The following is a 20,181-nucleotide window of genomic DNA, read 5'->3' as shown; positions in this document are numbered from 1 at the left end:
TATTGTAGAATCCAAATTAGCTTGCAGTGTAGTTCGTGTTCGTAACATTTGAAACTACAATAAGTGGGAATAGCCATTTCCTCATCCTTTTCACCATGATTTGCTTATACTAATTAATTAAGTTCTATAACTAACACTTGATACGCGAAATCAATGTAATTTTGTAGGAAAGGGATTTCAAGTGAGCACAATTCATAGAATCCCTCTCTACATTAGTCATCTATGAATGAGATGGCAATAAACGACTGGAGATCCATTTCGATCAAGCTGAATGATAGTGATGAATGGTTAATCAACATAATGAATGCGAATCAAGAATTGACTCCTACAGACAAGAAGTGCAAGATACCATGTGTTCCCAATAAACAACAATGCTAATATCAGGCCATATCGAAAGGAACTGAACATGGAAAATAAGACGATAGTTTCAGTAGCAAGGGATTTTCTCCTGCTGGAGAACCAACTCCCATATCTAGTGCTTGAGGTGGTGTTGATGGACTCCATATTTGGAAGAGATGAATTCAGAAGAATTAATAATGATCAGAGAGTTTACTTCCACTCTTGTTTTCATTGTATATTTTTGGGACGCCAGGTAGAGGAGGAATACTACGTAAGATTCATGCTTACCTGAACTTGACGACATCTTTCATGACTTTACACCTTGTAATCTCCTTGACCTCCTTCGAACCATGCTGGTCAGAAAATATCAAGAGATCAACTGCATATCAAGGTCGAGGTGGAGGATCAACTACTGTATATCAACAGCATCGACTCTATCGCTTGTCAATTTCGATTTTGCTTTTTCCTGTGATCTTGTTATTCGCCATGAGGCTCATGTTAGGTATTGCGCTCTACTATTTTGTTTGGGGCTTTTGAAGGAGGAGGAAAATATGGCGTCGGTTCTGTACAGCGAGCGAGCTTAAAGCTTCAGGGATCAGTTTCAGGATGAGTGAGTCATTCAGTCGACTGAGGTTATATTTCTAAACTTGAGATAGCCTATGAGACAAGTTGTTTTCAACTTGTTGATCATGCCGATGATGTCAAGGAATTAAGGGCGGATCACATACTTATCAATGACTTTGGCAATGATGAAGATGTAGCCCATCTTATCAATCGGTTAGGAAGGAATTTGATGGATCCTAGTATATCTGAATGTATTCAGATTAAAAGAGACATTCACGAGTTTTGCAGAAAGAAAAGGAAACTAAGGAGGTGGTTTGCTGAAACCAAGCTCCAGTATTTTCGTAGCCCTTTTGGACTATCAGTACTATAGTAATAACTAATAATTTCAATAATTAATAATTATTATAAGTTTATATACAATTTTGGCATGTTTACATGATAGCCAGAAGTTTTCTAATCTCTCGAAAATTGTCAAGGCAAAGGATATAACTTGGAGCAACAAGTAGTAGTTACATCACAAAGTTTTTTTTTTTATTTATTTAAGTAAAATATTTTATTACAAAAAGAAAAGAGAGAAAGACATAAAGGAGAGAAGGAAAATATAAAAGGGACGAGCCCAAACACACAAAAAAAAGAGGCTAGAGCTAGGGGTGTAAACGAATCGAACTCGAACCGGATTAAGCAATATTCAAATTTGAATCCGATTAAAAAATTCAATATTCGAATTCGAGTCGGAATCCAATGGATATTAAAAGTTATATTTAAAGTCGAATCCGATTAAATATTTGAATATTCGATTCGATTCGAATTTGAATAATTAATTATTTTAAGTAATTAATAATTATATAAAATAAATATTTTATTTATATAAAATATATAAATATATAATTATTTATACAATTTAATTATTATATATATAAATTATATAAAACATTTAAATATTTTATACATTATATATAAAAATTAAATAATCAGTTCAATTTTGAATATTTACTGATGATCTGAATTCGATTTGATTATGTCAAATCTTAAATTTGAAATCAGACCCTAGCGAGAGCCCCCAACCCACCATAAAAGCCAACTTAACTATATTACCATACATAACAAAGCATCCAAAGAACTTCTGGTTTGTTGATTTTTATGCTTCCTTCTCATTCTTTGCCTCTAAAGCTTGGGTTGAAAAGGAATATCTATGATGCCCGAAAGGTATGACATTGAAAGAATTTTTTTTGCTGAAAGGGAATATCTATCATCCAATATCAAAATCGTTATGTCCTTTCAGATACCATGCCTTTCTAGTATCATTATAAAAATGCCCCATTTTAAAGGAAAGTATTTCTGAAGTTCATTTTCTCTTGTAGTATACATATTCCCAATCAACTTTTAGGCTGTGTTTGGTTTGAAGGAAAAAATAGGGAAAGGAAAAGAAAGGTGGAGAAACCTTTACAAACCTTGTTTAAATTTCCCTGTCTTTTCCTTCATTTTCTTATATTTTCCTTCAAACCAAACATAACCTTAGGGACTGGATCTATTTAACTTTTTTATGTTGCACTTGTCACTCACTTTCATTCAATCTGTAATAGGGGTCTCATTATTACAGTGTTCATATGACCACATATACAATGGAAACAAGATTATGTTTTGATTTTGGCATATCAATAGGTAGTCAAATCACTGCTCTGCTTTACTTGCTTATTACATTATAATGTATAACTTTGAACAAATTATATTTTCTTTGTCTCACAAAGTGTGGAATATCCTATCACAATGACTACTTGTCAAAATGTCATCCTCATCTACTCCAATATATCTAGTTATTGGCCTTAGAAGGATCTTATTTGTTGACATATAATAAACAAACAAGTCTGATGCTTGACAAAGTACTAATATCATGTCTCCAGGCTACATGCAACAATCCGATTGGAAAATCCAAAAGCACATTGGAAATGATCCATTTCAGTATTTTATAAACACCACACTTATGCTTTGGATTTAACCAAAGTAGTCAATAAAAATTGCTTCATCCCTTAGGTAGTACAAATATGTCAATCTTGTAGGGATAAATTGCCTAAATTCATCGATTGGTTGACAACTTTTAGGGGCCATTTGACAAGTCTTTTTGGGAAGATCTTCTGGTAGCTCTGACAGTCGAAAGACGCATTGAGGCTTTGCTTGAAGATCTGAGCAGCTCGAAGTTAGTTTGACTACCGCGCGCCTTCCCGTGTCTTTTCGTGCGAGAATAAAGTGAAGAAGACATGAAAAGATCTATTTGGAGCTTCCCAAAATAAGTCTAAAATAGGCTTCTTGCGTCTTTTCAATGCTCCGGCTTTTGATGACTAAATCTTCTGTGAACCAAATGGAAATAGATCGATAAACAATTTTCCGGGCTGCAGAAAGACTTACTAAACAGACGGAGATAACAGAAAAAAGCACACCAACTTGACACATGCAATTATACTAGAAACTCAAACTTTATTCATATATAGTAGAATATTGACATACTATATTGGATCCCGAGAGTATACACTAGCTAACACCGGGCCCTTCCAAATTTTATTTTGTTTTATTTTTTTTAAAGCCACATATGGCAAAGTTCATTATTAAATGCTTAGAATACAAGATATTACAAACAAGAATAGTCAAAGAAATTAACGAAGAAAATAGAGAAATAAAACCTATCTATATATAAATTACACACCAATTTGCTGAAGAAAAGATACCAACCCTGAGCACCCGGAGAGAAAACTTGTGAGGCCTTTGCAAATGGTGCAAATTAACCTATTAAACACCAAAAATGATTGAGGATTCAAGCTTCCGACAGTGACAAACCCAACAAGAGATCCTTGAACTGTTATGTTTGTGCCTTGAATTCTGTGGTGACCCGTTTTATAAATTTGTTTCGAATTAATTTGAGAAAAACCCGAAAGCAAATTTTTCATAGCGGTTTGTGGTGGATGCATACCCACCACAAATCGCTATTGGGGGTGTTGGGGCGTAGCCCCCGCGGCAGTATGGACTCAATCCATATTCATCTTATAGGTCCGAATCGAATACGAAAAGTTATGTATTTGTGGGGGGGTTTTTTCTCTTGTATACAGTCTTAGTCTTGTGAGAAACATGTGAGACATTGGGTGTATTTGGGGCTTAGGGTTTTCTGTAAGGGCACAATTCTGTATTTCTTCTTTATTGCCAACTTTATAGTGGATTTTTGTTATTCCTTTGCCTATGGACATAGGGTATAAGCCAAACTATGTAAATTTGTGTATGTTTTTTATGCTTATTTCTCTTTATCTCTACTTTTACTTTCAGGTTAGGTGCCACTTGAATCTGTTTTCTTGGATTTTTCACAACATGAACAAAACATCCCGACCACCTAGGAATGGCATTAGGATGGGGAGCCACTCCTCATCCCCGTTCCCATGAAAATCCCCATCTTTGTTTTTGTCAATGGGGATATAGGGTTTTTCCATCCTTATTCCCATGGGGATACCCACTCACTTTTTTATGAAGTTTAATTCATTTTATTTTTATTTCAATTTCATTTTAAAAGAGATTTTTTAAAAAAATAAAATTAATAGTTATAACTTACAATCCTATCAAGATAAATTTAAATATATTCAGCCATATTTTCAAAAGTATTAACGTAAAGTGTGTAACATATTACCTATATGTAACATTAACGAGAATATGGCTTGTCTTTTATCCATCAACGAGAATATGTGTAACATATTACCTATATGTGCAACATTAATATATTATATGTGTGCTGTATCATGGGCCATGCCAGTATTGTTCAATTATTCGACGCCTGCGGGCCTCAAAACCCCAACCCGCACTGCCCAGGCCCAACCCACTTTACAGGCTTACAACAGACTTTTCTAACTCCTCTTCCACTGGACGAACGTCATGATGGTAGTGCATGAATCAAATCAAACTACATTTGTTAGGACAGTGTGATGAAGCTACACTGAAACAATAAAATCAAATCCTTTGGTTTATATATATGACCCCACCCTTAATTAAATAAACGGATCAACGGCTCTAACAATTCTTGTACTTTATGAAAATGTCAATTTTGCCTTTATACAATTAAAAGAGTCAATTTAGATCCTAGACTTAAAAAAAGAGATCAATTATAGGCAAATAACGTATAGTGTTAGTGATATCGTTTACAATTCGTTAAATAATAAAAAATGCTGATGTGATATTATTAAATTCAAAAAATTGAAAAATTATAATAAGGTCCCATTAAATAAAATTAAAAACTATTTAATGTATAATCATAAATGTTAAAAATAATATATAAGTTTTTTCTCTTTTTTGAAAATTTCTTTTTAAAAAGTAAATAAATAAAGGGATTCTTAGGGTTTAGCCAACCAGTCAATTTCTGAGGTGGAATGAATAATAAAAACCCAAAAATAAATAAATGAACCCCACTTGAAATTATAAGTGGATTTCTCTTCTTCTTTTTCTTGCTCTTTCCTACCCAAAAATAAATAACCCAAACCAGCACCTTGCACCTTTTCTCTATCCAACCCTTCCATTCTCTTTCTCTCCCTTTCACTCTCTTCCCCCATCCCCAATCACCTCGCCCCCGGTCTCTGCCGCGATCCCCAAGCTAGTTTGGACCAAAACGCACACCATGTGTGACTTCTGCTGGTCTTGCCACAAAGTGATGCGAATTGTGGAAATTATATATGTTTTGTACGAACTACGAAGTGGCCACAAAGTGACCTATCGTGGATTTGCTGATTGTTTTGCTTTAATTGCTTTTTGTTCTTTGGCCAGGGATTAAGTCTGACGACTCTGAGTTGTCTGATGAGCTGAAGAAGAAAGCAGAAAAGGCAATTCCTTTTCGCAAGAAGTAGTGTCTTATTATATTTTAACTTAACGGTGAATTTGGAATCACCATGATAGCTGAAAACCAAGAATCTTCCACCAAGCGGTGATGTTTCACAAATCTCTGTCAACCCTTTTCAAAGTAGAATTGTTTCTCAATCATTTTCACCCTTACAGACCAAAGTTTTCCCCGTTGGACTTCTAAGAGTGGATGTTTTGCGCACTGATATCCATTGAAATGCTTCATGAAAGGTGGCGGTGTCCTCTATAAAATTTAGAAGAAAATGAACAAAATATCAAATTAAATACAATAGGAGCTATTAAAGAAAATCCTCTTCTTACCAGCAGTCTGGAGAAGTTGGGGCAATCAAAACATTGAAGAAGGAAGCCCTGTTGCGTCATTGGTTTGTCATTCTACGTATATTTAATTAGTTTCAGCAATTGGTTAGGACGTTGTCGCTGCTATTAGTCACCGGGGGCCTTTCCACCATGGCAAAACCAGAGAAAGCTTGGGTTCCTTGGCTGAGTTCATATCAGCCCCCCGCCCCACGTTCCGCAGCACATCCCAGCTGTGGGACGTTGTAGGGCGCCCCCTAGTTGGGGGCTGATGTGAACTCTTCCCAATGACTGTTAGAAGTTCTAGCGGTCGGATATATCACATCAACACTACTGAAATGTTTGAAACCATCTGATTGGAATTAACATTAATAACACCCGCCATGCACAGATTTTTGTTTCTTGTAAAATGACGATGAAGATGAAGGTCACTTAAGCAAGTTTTTTGGGGAAGGCGGCAGCTGACCAGGGAAGAGGTGATTGGGGATCACTACATGAAAAATGGCTTCACCCGGCGGTTTAGAGCCGGCGGATAGGGATATTTGAGGCGGCAGGCTTTCAAAGACCACCGCCTACCTTTGTTTTAAAAGCTGACACGGCAATTATTAATATACACTCGGTGGATTTTACTATGAACCGAAATTAAACCGGTCTAACCTTACAACGACCAATGTAAAGAAACGCAGGGACGAAAAAGAAATTCTTTCTCCCGTGCGAATTCTCCTTCCTGTTTGACGAGGCAGAAGGTTCTCTGGTTTTCAGTAGAGAAATTTGAAGAAGACAAGTTATTCTTCACGAGGAAAAAAGTTGGGAAGAAAATCTAAGATTGTGTGATTTTCGAAGTGATTTAGAGCTAGGGTTGTGCGATTTTCTGGGCAATTTAGAGCTAGGGTTGTGCGATTTTCTGGGCAACCTCTATTAATTCAAGCAAGAGAAGAGAAGAGAAGAGAAGGTAACGTCCTGGGCAACCTCTGTTCGTTCGAGCTAGGGTTTCCTTTTTCTGGGCAAGAGAAGAGAATAAAATCATTCTATTCTTAGTTTTTTTTATTAGTCTTTTGTTCTTTGTGTATATATATTGTACCCATCTCAGCTTGGTCGACAGGTCAAGCAATACAACAATTCTTTTATTTTTATTTTCTCTCTTCTATATTTTTATCTTGGTATTAGAGCCTATGTCATCTCACAGTGCTGATTCGTTTGAAGCTATGAGCTCTAACTCCTCTGATCTTCAGAACTTGACTACTACAGTAGCCATGAACTCCATTCCCAACATTTCTCCATATCTCACCATCAATCTGAATGGAGAAAATTTTCTTCTATGGAGGGCTCAACTTCTGCCAGTTCTTAGAACCTATAAAATGATGGGCTTAATTGATGGTTCAGCCAAGGCACCACCAGAGGAAATTCCAGATCCTAATGATGGTAGTAAGAGAATTCTTAACCCAAACTATTCTTCATGGGTACAGTTGGACCAATTTGTTTTAAGTTGGCGTGTTGCATCTCTGACAGAGGGCGTATTAACCCAAGTTGTTGGACTGTCTACTGCAGTCGAAGTCTGGAATGCCCTAGAGAGATCGTTTTCTTCTCACTCACAATCTAGGGTGCTACAACTAAGGCAGCAGCTACAAAATCTTATGAAAGGCAATCTGTCCATAAGTGAGTATGTTTAGAAAGCAAAAACTGTTGTAGACAATTTGTCTGCTGTTTCTGAACCGATAGCTAAGGAAGACATTGTTCTTTACGTTTTATCTTGACTAGGAAGCAAATATGAATCTCTTATCATTACCATTACTAATAGAACTGATGTTGATCAATTAGGCATCAATTATGTTCTTGGTCTACTGCTTAGTCATGAATCTTGGCTTGTTTAGCATAATGTTTCCAGTGAGGTTCCCAATGCCAATATAGCAGCAAATAACAATAATAATGGCAAGATTAGTAATAATAATTCCCAGTTTCAAAATAAAAAAAGGGAACTATGGCTGCGGTAGAGGTAGGGGGCGCCACAATCAGTCCGGACGAGGACAAGGTCAAGGTAGAGATAATACATTTGTCTGCCAAGTATGTAACAAACCTGGCCATGGTGCACTCAAGTGCTACCAACGGTACGGCCTCTCGTATCAAAGAGAACATAACAATACATCTCCAGATCTTGCGATTGCATTTAACAGTGGTATGTCTTCCTACAATGGCTCAACAACTAATTTCGACCCTGCTTGGTACCCTGATAGTGGAGCAACTCATCAGATGACTCAAGATGCTGATAATTTACAGAACAAGTCTGAACTTTTGGGTACGGACCAAGTGAAAGTTGGTAATGGTGAAGGTTTGACAATTAAGAATATTGGTTCTTCTTCATTAAATTATGATCATTATCAGTTTAATCTGAAAAATATTTATCATGTTCCTACCTTGACGAAGAATTTGATCTCTGTTAGCAAATTTACAAGAGATAATAATTTAGTATTTGAATTTCACCTTAATTTCTTTTTATTGAAGGATCGTATGGGGAGAATTTTACTCAGATGACCAAGTAGAGATGGACTTTATCAGTTCCCGGGAGTCAATGATGACAGAAAGCAGCTAGATGTTCACAATGCCTTCTTGAATGGATTTATTCAAGAAAATATTTATATGAAACAGCTCCAGGTTTTTGAGGATCAGACACGTCCAGATTATGTCTACAAGCTTAAAAAAACTCTCTATGGTCTTCATCAAGCCCCTCGGGCTTGGTTCTCTCGACTCAGTAACAGACTCCATGATCTTGGCTTCAGAAGCTCTCAATGTGATCTCTCTCTCTTCATCTACACCAAAAATAATATTTCTCTATATATTTTGGTTTATGTTGATGGTATTATTGTTACCAGTTCTTCTGCTACTCATGTTTCTCAACTAATTTTGGATTTTTCTCATATCTCTACACCATTTTCTTGGAGTAGAAGCTCATCGAGACACGACTGAACTATTTCTTTCTCAGCTGCGTTACATTTTGGATCTCCTATAGAAAACTAATTTGATAGCTTCTAAACACTTGACCACGCCTATGGCTCCCACGTCTAGATTGTCTAAATTTTTTGGAGACCTGCTTCCTGATCCTACTCAGTATCGCAGCATTGTTGGGGCCCTGCAATATGTTACACTTACACGTTTAGATGTGGCATTTGCGGTGAACAAAGCTTGTCAATTCCTTTAGAACCCGACCAATGATCATTGGATGGCAGTGAAACGCATTTTGCGTTATCTCAAAGGCATAGTTGAGCATGGGCTATTTTTTGCATCTAATTCTCCTGGGTATTTAGTTGCTTTTTCAGATGCTGATTGGGCCGGTTGCCATGATGACCGCCGGTCTACTAGCGGCTATGGTATTTTTCTTGGGTCTCATGTAATCTCAGAGTGAGAAGAAACAACCCACCATTGCCCCGTTCTAGCACTGAAGCCGAATTTCGCTCATTAGCTAACTCCACAACAGAATTATTGTGGCTTCAGTCTCTACTACGGGATTTGGGCATTCGTCAGTCTGTTCCGCTTATTCTTTATTGTGATAATATTGGTTGAGAGGGCATATTAAGGAAAGCTCTCCAGAAGGTAACTCCACAAGTTTGGTAGTTACCAATGGAGACTCTTAGTCCAGAATAGCAGTTGCTAATAAAGAATCTTTAGCAGTTGCCAATGAAAGATCTCCTCCAAGAATAGTAGTTACTAATGAAAGCTCTCGCATAGATTTAGCAACCACTAAATTAGAAAGAGAATTAATTAACAAGAATTAATTAGCAATCTTTGTAAATAGGCAATTGCCTATTCTACTCTTAGTTTCTTTTATTATTCTTTTATTCTTTGTGTATGTATACTATACCCATCTCGGCCTGATCGACAGGTCAAGCAACAGAACAATTCTTTTATTTTTATTTTTTCTCTTTATTTTTATGTGAGGAAAATTGATGGAGGAGTTGCGATTGGTTGTATAGCGAGAAACGATAAGGGAGAAATTATCGAAAGAAGATGCAAACAAGTTGATGAATGTTTAATTAATACTGCAGAAGAAAACTCTCACAGGTTTAAACATTATCATTGACCATCTGAGAGGTCAAAATTCTGTATGTATGATGGAACCTAAGAAACATTATCGAGGAGTGCTACTACATTTATGAGAAATGGAGATTAAATGTCCAATGGACTCATGTTTTGAGCATTTTTTGTAAAAAGGCAATAGTCATATAATTGCCAGTTTGGGTATTTTCCATCACCTAAACATTGCATGGATTTGATTATCAGTTACGAGTGACCACGTTGTAATTCTCCACTATATTTAGAAGTTGCATGGATGAATTTGAGCATTTTGAAGGCCGGGTGGTCATTACTTTGTAAAATAAAATAAAAGCTTTTCTTTTTTTTTTTTCTTTTTTTTTCATGAATACCATTGGTTTGGTTCTTGGGGTCATCAAGCTAGTGGGTGATCAGATGGTTTTTTAAGAGTAGGAGAGTATCCCTAATTTCACTGAAGACAAATTAAACATGTTTTTTTTTGTTTTTTCTTAGAAGTATTCAATTAAACTTGACCCTTTTTTATAAGTCAACTTGACCCCGCCTTAATTCAATAAAAAGTTATTACTTTAACTTAACAATTTATAGGTCATCATTTATGTTGAATCCGTACACCATGGGTTATTGAATTTAAATTGGCTCCTTAATTCGATTAAAGTTAATTATTTTAACTTAATAATTTAATTAAATTAATAACTTATCTAATTAAACTAAATCAATAACTTAGTACAAAAAATTAATTATTCAGTTCATTAATTCATGTACATAATTAATATATAAAACAAAAATTATTAAGTTTATAAAAAAATACAAAATGATCCATTAACTACTAAAAATGATTAATGATTAAAAATGATTATTCCAAAAAAAAGAAAATGATTGCACCTATACTATATATAAAAGTGTGGATGTAATGTGAAAATTTTTTTGGACTAAAATTACCCTCTATTTCTTTGTTTGAGAAAGGGTATAAAAGCCATTTTATTATAGCTTTAAGGCCAACTTTATTGGCTACTAAAATGGCCATATTTGTGTATTATATATATGTAATATATTATAAATTATATATTAGATTATAATATATTTAAATAATTATATTTTTTATTTTGTTTTATACTATATAATATAATTTATACAATATATTGTATATTATAATTATATGCACGATTATATGATATATAATTATATGTATACAATAATATTACTTATATGCATATTTTCATTAAAAATATCACCCCTTGGAAACATGTAGATCTCTAAAAGTTACCCAAAATCAAAAAAAAAAAAAGATCACCCCAATCGGACATCCGAGCACAAAGTTATGTTCTTTAGAAGTTCACATTTATGTGCAAAAAAATTATCAAAAAACCAGCCGCTTTTCTAAAACAGGCACCAGGTCTTCGATTTTGACCACTTTTTCCCACTATAGTTTTGGGGGCATGACCAAATTGGCTAGGGGGCTCAGGTCATGATTTAACCAATCCAACTAGTTGGTCCGACCTAGTTTTCTAAACACTACTAATTAGACCTATGTCAATATTTTTAACAATATTAACCCATATATTTTAAAACTATCTAAAAAACAAAACCATTCTTTATCCAAGTGATGGCTTAGCAATTCAACCGTATGAATGAAATTGATCAAACCTACGAGTCATATTTAGGTAATAAAATTTTTAAAATATGAACAAATATAGAAAATTACAAAAAAACATAAAAAAAATTAGACACATTTATGATATTTGTATTAATTAAATTAAAAAAATAAGTGTAATAAAAGGAATTATTTTTATTGATAATAAAAATTAAATAATAATTTAGAACTGATGAAAAATTAATAATAAATATTTCAACTGTTGAGTTATATGTGTTTACCTTTAATGTTGTAATTAAATAATAAAAATTAATAAAATATAAAAATACATAAAGTTTACAAAAAAAACATTAAGGCACATGTATAATAGCATATATTTATCATATTAAACAAAAAGTAAGTGTGGCATATCAAAACTATTTTTACACACAAAAATACAAAAAAAATTATAGAAAAAATTGAACACATCTATAATTCTATATTTACACTACTATTAAAAATATAAATAAGATTGTGAAATGCTTTGGCTTCCAATTTCTAAGCCAATGGTTCAACGTTCAGTTTGATCAAGTCAAACTACTAAGATGTAAAATATAATGTAACTTTTATTTTGATCGTTAGATTATGATTATGTTAAAGTCCACTATATATATACATTATTAAGAGATGGGAGTGTGAGACTTTGAGAAGGAGGCGGTTGGTTAAAGCTGATAAGTGAGAAAAGAAAAGGAGAAGAAGAAGAAGAGAAGTAAACATTATCAGAGGTGGTTGTCACCATGTTCATCATTTACCCGAAAAAGAAGAAGAAGAAGAAGAAGAAGAAGAAGAAGGAACCATTGCTACCAACTATCTCCATGTTCATCATTACCACCACTATAGTGTTGTTTGCCCTTTTCTTATATATCTCTTATCTCTCTAAATCTCTCTCAGATCTCAGATCATTTGCTTCATTGGTGTATCTCAGATTTCTAATATAAGATAGGCGTTTTATTTCTTATCTCTTGCATCGATTTTTCAATTACTTCATTAGGGTTGCAATTTTTTTGTTGTTGCAACTTAAAAAGAATCACAAAAATGAGAAAACTCAAAATCAAAATAGAAAAACTAAAACCCTAACTAATTTTCGCCATTGGGAATAACCAAACAAGATTATGACATTTGAAAGTTTTTTTTATTTTTTATTTTCTAATTTTTTATTTTTAAATAAATAAATAAATTTGGGATTAGTTTGAAAATAAACCAAGAACCGTTAACCAGGTTGAACATTTTAACTGTTAAACTGTCTGGGTCAGTGGTTCTTTGACCATTCCAATGGTTTTTTGTAAAATAGCAGTTCAAGGCTAAAACAGAACTAGTGACATAATTGGTTCCCAAGCCAATGGTTTGATCACCCGATCTAGTCTGATTTTTAAACTAGTGACTAAAATACTCATTTTTTAATTTAATTCATATTTAATTGTATGGTTTAACTTGTAAATTGAACTACTACTTTTCACCAAAAAGATAAAACACTACAAAAAGAAGAGTCCAACTAAATAGGTAGGCCTTTTAATGATACTTAAAACTTCGCAATTCAATCTGATTATCACATATTTGGATGAAGTGTTTATGTAATTAGATTTGGATTTTGCAATCAACATCTGATTAATAACAAAAACAAAAAATAAATAAATAAATAAATAATGCATAAAGTTTATAGAAAATTTTGGATATATTATTACTATAATTATCATCATCTAGAATTTCCACGTGCAAAGCACGTGCACACTTACTAATAATTAGTAAAGTGGTTAAATAATTGAATTAATTAATTTCATTAAGTTACCTTAGATTTATTAACTAAATAAAGCTAATAATTTAATTTAAGTTAATTAAGATGTGATAAACAAATTAAAAATAACTATTTAAATAAAATTAATTGAATATGTATTACATGTATAAAAATGTGATTGTCTATGTTAGCATCTCCTAGATCTACACCCTTATACACTATTTGTCTAAACTTACATTTTTTTTTTAAATTTTAACATTATTTATAATTCTATACTCTCATAAAATACTCAATTATCAAATGCTTCTTCCTAAAATATCTCCACCTTCCTAAAATACTCAAATTAAACTTATTGTACAAGTATCGAATCTCAAACAAAATAATAGTGTCATGTACTTAGAATTTTGCCATGCCTACTACTCCATAGGTTTAAAAAAAAAAGAATAAATTGTTAATTGAAAATTAAACCTGATTTAATTTTCTAAATTAAATAAGAACCCAAAATCAAATATAGCATATAAGCATAAGTTGTGAATCTCAAATTAAATAATAAATGATGTGAGTCATTCTTCTAGATAAAATATGGTAAGAAGATTTTGTTTTTCATTGTTATAACTTTCTATTTTCTTCTTCCTCCATATACACTCAACCTGGCCATTCTCATAACTCATATGGATTGTCATGTAAGTATATTTTTTTCCTTTTGTTCTCCTCACATTGTTTGTTTTATTTTCCATTGATTGTTTATTATTTTCATCAATTGCAAGTATAGGTTCTTCTTTGAGATTTGTCATTTTGTTCTCCACCAATCAACAATCCTACATGCGAGCCTTGCAACTCTTATGTCATCCTCTCTAAAATCGTGTAACATTCACCAATCTTAGTTTCTATGGACGTCTTTGTTTCAAGCACTTTAAATTATGATTCTTTAGAGTATATTGGATAGATTGCTCGTTTCTAGCAACATTGCTAAAATAAAATAAGTGGTCAAACGGGTGAACTAAGTTATGGATGAATATACCTTCAACCTATTAGTCTTCTTATTAGGACATGTTCTCTTATTGTGTTCATGCTTGTATTAATATTAGCATGTCATCATCTTACCTCTCATGCCAAACCTTGTACCCTGAAGAGTGTCTCCCATTCCTCTAGAACCCTTTTTTTCTTAGGCCTTCCTCTCTTCTTCATAGGTGCCAGTGGCTCAGGTGCTTCAGTAGTGAACTTAGGACAAAATTTCATCCGAATCACTAGCCACATGGCATACTTATATGTATTCAAGAAAGCTTCCTTACTGTGCCACATAAGCTTCTATCTTCTCCTTTCTATATAGAATGGCACATATGACATGAGGGCAAGGTATGCTAGTTAAGTCCCATTTCCTACAGGTGCATGTCTGCTTTATCTTGTCAACAACAAATTTGCTTGCATCTTCTTGGACCTCATACCCTGACTCTCCAATCCAAATCACTCAAGCCCAAGCACTCTATTCTTTATATTCCTTAATCCTTTCCCATATCTTGGGTACAAATACTCTTTTGAACTTAAAGGCAACTTTTTTTCCCACTATCATTAACATTATTTTCACTTTCATATCCTCTAGCTTTGAAATAAAGGCTTTATGTCTAAACTCAATGATGCCTCCATTGAATGTCTCAAACATGTTGTCAACACAATCACACTTAGATGATGTCCAAAAATATGCCTTTGACCAAGCTAAAGGGTCTATTCTCATCAATTCATCTTTAGTAACAGGCTTCAACCTCCTAAGCTTTTCCACTTCAATTTGAAAATCAACCTTCTTACATGCATCAAAACAGACATAAAATCTCTTGAGAATTGGTTTCTCACCCTTATTCCCTCTTTGAACTTTGACATACACTGAACTACTAGGATTAGACCTAACACACACTACAACATAATCATAAACTAATCTATACTCTTGACAATAATCATTTGCAAAGTGTGTTTTAACCCTCTGCCTTGCTCTCTTATACTATGAGAGGGTGACATCACATAACAAGTGCTCTTAGAGCCTATTTGTTTGCACTGAACATTGACATCCAAATTCCTATGAAACTGTAATAATTACCTTTAAAGGTGTATTGGAGTTTGTGAACTTTTCTCTTCTTAATTTGAAGTCTAAATGGAAAGAATGTTGTTCTAAAATCTAAATGCTAAGTTCTGAAAAATGGCAATTAACTATTTTAACCCTAGATATGAGAAAGTTGTTTGACTTTTAACAAACTAGTTACCAATTAATTAAATGAATATAAATTATTAATTATTTACAAAATTAATAATTAACATTACTAATTAATGATTATTTATAACTAATATTAAATAGTTGTATAATTAAAAAAATAATTAATATATTTAAAGAACAAATTTTTAATTAATGATTTCACTAAAATTAATAATAACATATTTAATATTTAATTATTTTAGTAATGAATTAATAAATAATTAAATAATTAAAAATGTAATTAAATAATAACTAGATAATTAATAAAATAATAATTTCTAAATATTACTTCATTAATAACATATAATTAGATAATTAAATAGTTAATATTAGCTATTTAAATACAGTGATGTTGTACAATGTAATGTTAAGAGATTTCGTTTGGCCAAATGTTATGATTTATGACCAAGACTTTAATGGTGATGCTAAATCCCCTAAACTTAGGTGGCCTTTGATTGCACTTTTCAGACGTCTTAATTTGAAAATGTTGCTTTTTAGATGCCACCTTTGTTTGGTATTGCATTTGAAATAGGGTCTGAAAACTTTTTTTAGATCTAAAATTTTTAGACTGAGGCTAGTCACTTAACGCATTCAAACGCGTTTCAAACATGACCAAAAGTCAAAACTACCCCTTCCCATTCATTTATTAATTAGTAATTTTTAATTATTTCATTAATTTTTAAAAATTATTTTAATGTTTTACTTGTGCAAATTATTAATTAGTAATTATTTATTATTTTAATATTTTTATAGTCATTAATTATTATTTTTTAATTTTAATCGTTTCATTTATTAATTAGTAATTATTAAATTATTATTTTTTATTTGTATTGTTTCAATATTATTTTGAGGTTGAAAATTATTTTTTATGAGATAATGTAAATTGAATTCAACATTTCCAAACAGTATGTTTTAAGGGTAAAATAGTAAATTTCATATGGTAAATGATTGATCCAAAACAAACAAACTTATGGATTCAGATCCCCTAAAAAGTAGAAAAGCATTTATGCATCTTTTCAGATTTCAGACACTTTTAATATCAATATCTTTTTAACTTTTCAGATCTGAATTTTCAGATTTATCAAACGCCACCTTAAGCTGGATGTTACGAATTTAGTGTCATTGGAAGGAGGTTCTCTTCTAAGTGAAACATATATTAACAATAGTCATATTTCTAATGCAAAGACTTTAAGCTGGATGTTATGAATTTGGTACTATTTGAAGGAGGTTTTATCTTCCAAGTGAAACCAGATATTAACTATAATCATGTTTCTAATGCAGTCAACGTATTCTCACTTTTGAGCCAGAGTGGATGTTTGGAAGGCAAGTGTTTTAACGTCTGATTGTGCATACATTCTGTTATAAATATATTTTGGTTGAGATATGTCCCAAAGGCTCAGTTTGGAAAGAGTTCAAGTACAAATATGTAGTGTAAATACATACAAAATACAAGGTTTTACACTCTACAAATTTGTATTTATACTCGTAAACTGTATTTGTATTTATACTCCTAAGGCCAGTATTTTAAGCTGCTGAGGCTGAAACAAACCAATCACAGCCTGTAAGAACCGGACCAGTATTTTAGAACAAGAGATGAGAAATAGTAAGATCACCCAAAGGTTTCCTGTATGCTATCCGTGTCATCTGAAGGAGGCTTAAGAGTGCAAGTACAAATATGTAGTGTAAATACATACAAAATACAAGGTTTTGCACTCTACAAATTTGTATTTATACTCGTAAACTGTATTTGTATTTATACTCCTAAGGCCAGTATTTTAAGCTGCTGAGGCTGAAACAAACCAATCACAGCCTGTAAGAACCGGACCAGTATTTTAGAACAAGAGATGAGAAATAGTAAGATCACCCAAAGGTTTCCTGTATGCTATCCGTGTCATCTGAAGGAGGCTTAAGAGTGCAAGTACAAATATGTAGTGTAAATACATACAAAATACAAGGTTTTGCACTCTACAAATTTGTATTTATACTCGTAAACTGTATTTGTATTTATACTCCTAAGGCCAGTATTTTAAGCTGCTGAGGCTGAAACAAACCAATCACAGCCTGTAAGAACCGGACCAGTATTTTAGAACAAGAGATGAGAAATAGTAAGATCACCCAAAGGTTTCCTGTATGCTATCCGTGTCATCTGAAGGAGGCTTCAAAAGTTTCCTGCTAAACTCTATGACGGAAGCCAAAGTACCCTAGCGTACAGACAGATTATCCATATTCCTTAGATGACATTAAGGGCCCTAGATATGAAGCTTGCTTTTGATGTATGTTCAAAAACAAAAGAAAGGTCAGAATTCTTGCACTTAATATAGGGAATCGTAATCTAGATTGAGTTTTTGTATAAGTCTCAAATTGTCCTCTAGGCCGTCTTTGGTTGCAATGCAATTTTATTTGCACTAATACAAATACATGGGAGTGCAGATGGAAAAAAATGCAAACTCTAATTTTATTTTATTTTGGGTTTTACTTTATTCTACTTCATGTCTTAAATTACTTCATTTGTACTGCAATCAAGCAAACTAACCTAAAATTTGAAACAAAAACTAGATCAGAATTTACATTCAAATTATTTGTACTGCTATAATTTTGCATCTACAAATTTATTTGCATTGCAACCAAACACAGCCAAGGCTCAGTTTGAAAAGAGTACAAATACAAATATGTATGGTGCAAATACACACAATAATGCAAAATACAAGGTTTTGCACTCTACATATTTGTATTTGTACTCCTTCCAAATTGAACCATAAGATCTGTTTGAAAAGAGTATAAATACAAATATATAGAAAATAATACAAAATACAAGATTTTGCACTCTGCATATTTGTATTTATACTTCTTCCAAACTTAGCAAAGAGTACAAATACACATATGAACAATGCAAAAGAAGAATAAGAAATACAAAATACATGTTTTTGAATCATTTTTTCAGAAACAGTGGTTCAGATGAAATACCCATGAGGACTGATTATTCCATTCACAACAAGTTTCCAATGCGGAATTAAAATTTAAACCACTACTGCTAAATCCCAAGGTTGCCAATTCGATTGCTCACAGGTCACACAGACTAGAAACATTTTTCAGAACCAGTTATTCGGAAGAAAAGGTACATCAGATTTGGTTCAATCAGGATTGCATTTGGATTTAGATACATTTTGCGTTATGTAGAGGCAATGAAAATTTTAATATTTTTAAAATGAAACCAAAAACCCAGTTACATCATGGATCAGAATATAATTATGAATTTAATTCATAGTCTGACATTGAAATCAAATATCCTAGGGAAATATACGGTGAGCATAAGCAAAAGTGCCAGTAGGCTCCACCTAATCCCAAAAGGTGGTCACAGGCCAAATACAAAGAAATGTCAAATAATAATCACAAGGCATTTGTACAGAAAAGTTAATGAGCAGCTATTATAGGGCACAATGGCGAATCAGATTCATGTTCCCAATTAATTGGGATTAAGGCTGAGCCGAATTTTAAGCCGTGGAACAAGATAATTTCTTCTCTTACCCTGTTTCTCCGAATTGTATGGATGACCGTCGACAGTAGCTTATCTGAGATTGAATAAACATACTGCTATGTTGCATTTCCTTATGAGAACTAATAAATCTTGTATGAGCACTAAGACAGCCGCTAGCATTGAAGCAGGCACTGTTTGTTCGAGGCTTCAAAACAATCCTCAAGCTTGTCCTTTCATTGATCAACGTTGCGCGTTGCATATAACTGTTAAGGTATAGAACAAATAAATTAAATACAGAACACCATCTCATTCTATTGCTCATTGGTAATTCCTCTTTCCAAGCTACAACTAGCAGTGAAGGATCAAAGTATCGGTATTGGCATTCGACAATTCAGACACCGATACAAATAGATTTCGGAAACACATAAATATAGAGGAAAGATATGGATATGCTTAGAAATACTTGGATATACTAAGAAAATACATACAAATCACATAAATACATTAGTAACACTAAGTATAAGTTGAATTATCTATAAATAAGGTATAAACACACGAGAAATGCGCACTTTAATAAGCTATATGAAGAGAAAGATTAAAATTGATAATGCCAAGACTCTAAAGAATGTATACATCATACAATAATTATTACTTTATTTTAGTTTTTATAATTATAAATTTTTATTTTTATTAAACTTTTTGAAAAAAATTATTTAGTATTTTAATATAAATAATAACTCTATTTTTTCAATAATATAGTTAAAATGTAATTTACATGTAAAATAAAACATATAAAGAATTTAAGATAAAATAAATTATTCTTATAATTTTTTTTCATTAAACTTTTGGGAAAAATTAAATCTTAAATTTGCTACAATTTTATTATTATAACTCCATTTTAATTTTAATAATTATAATTTTTTTGGTATTTATAATTATAATTTCAATGTATATTAAAATCCAAAAACAATCCAAAAGCA

At 32.5% G+C, this 20,181-nt stretch overlaps 1 protein-coding gene across 12 annotated transcripts in view; it reads right to left on the bottom strand.

Annotated features, from left to right (window-relative positions):
* Positions 1 to 18,900: 18,900 nt before the first annotated feature.
* Positions 18,901 to 20,181, bottom strand: part of LOC104590482 (hyperosmolality-gated Ca2+ permeable channel 2.1-like) — a 94,693-nt gene continuing 93,412 nt past the window's right edge. For all 12 annotated transcript variants that reach the window (XM_088895352.1, XM_088895353.1, XM_088895354.1 and 9 more), the window contains one exon: positions 18,901 to 19,464. Coding sequence is in view for 2 of the 12 variants with exons in the window: in XM_088895362.1 (XP_088751488.1) it covers positions 19,435 to 19,464 (30 nt within the window). In the remaining 10 variants the exon portion in view is untranslated. The remainder of the gene's footprint in view (positions 19,465 to 20,181) is intronic.

The sequence above is a fragment of the Nelumbo nucifera genome, chromosome 1 (assembly GCF_055504915.1).
Source record: "Nelumbo nucifera cultivar China Antique chromosome 1, China Antique-T2T, whole genome shotgun sequence".
In the NCBI taxonomy this organism is placed as follows: Eukaryota; Viridiplantae; Streptophyta; class Magnoliopsida; order Proteales; family Nelumbonaceae; genus Nelumbo; species Nelumbo nucifera.
The sequence above is the reverse complement of the archived record's forward strand: the minus strand, read 5'-3'. Positions and strand labels throughout refer to the sequence as shown.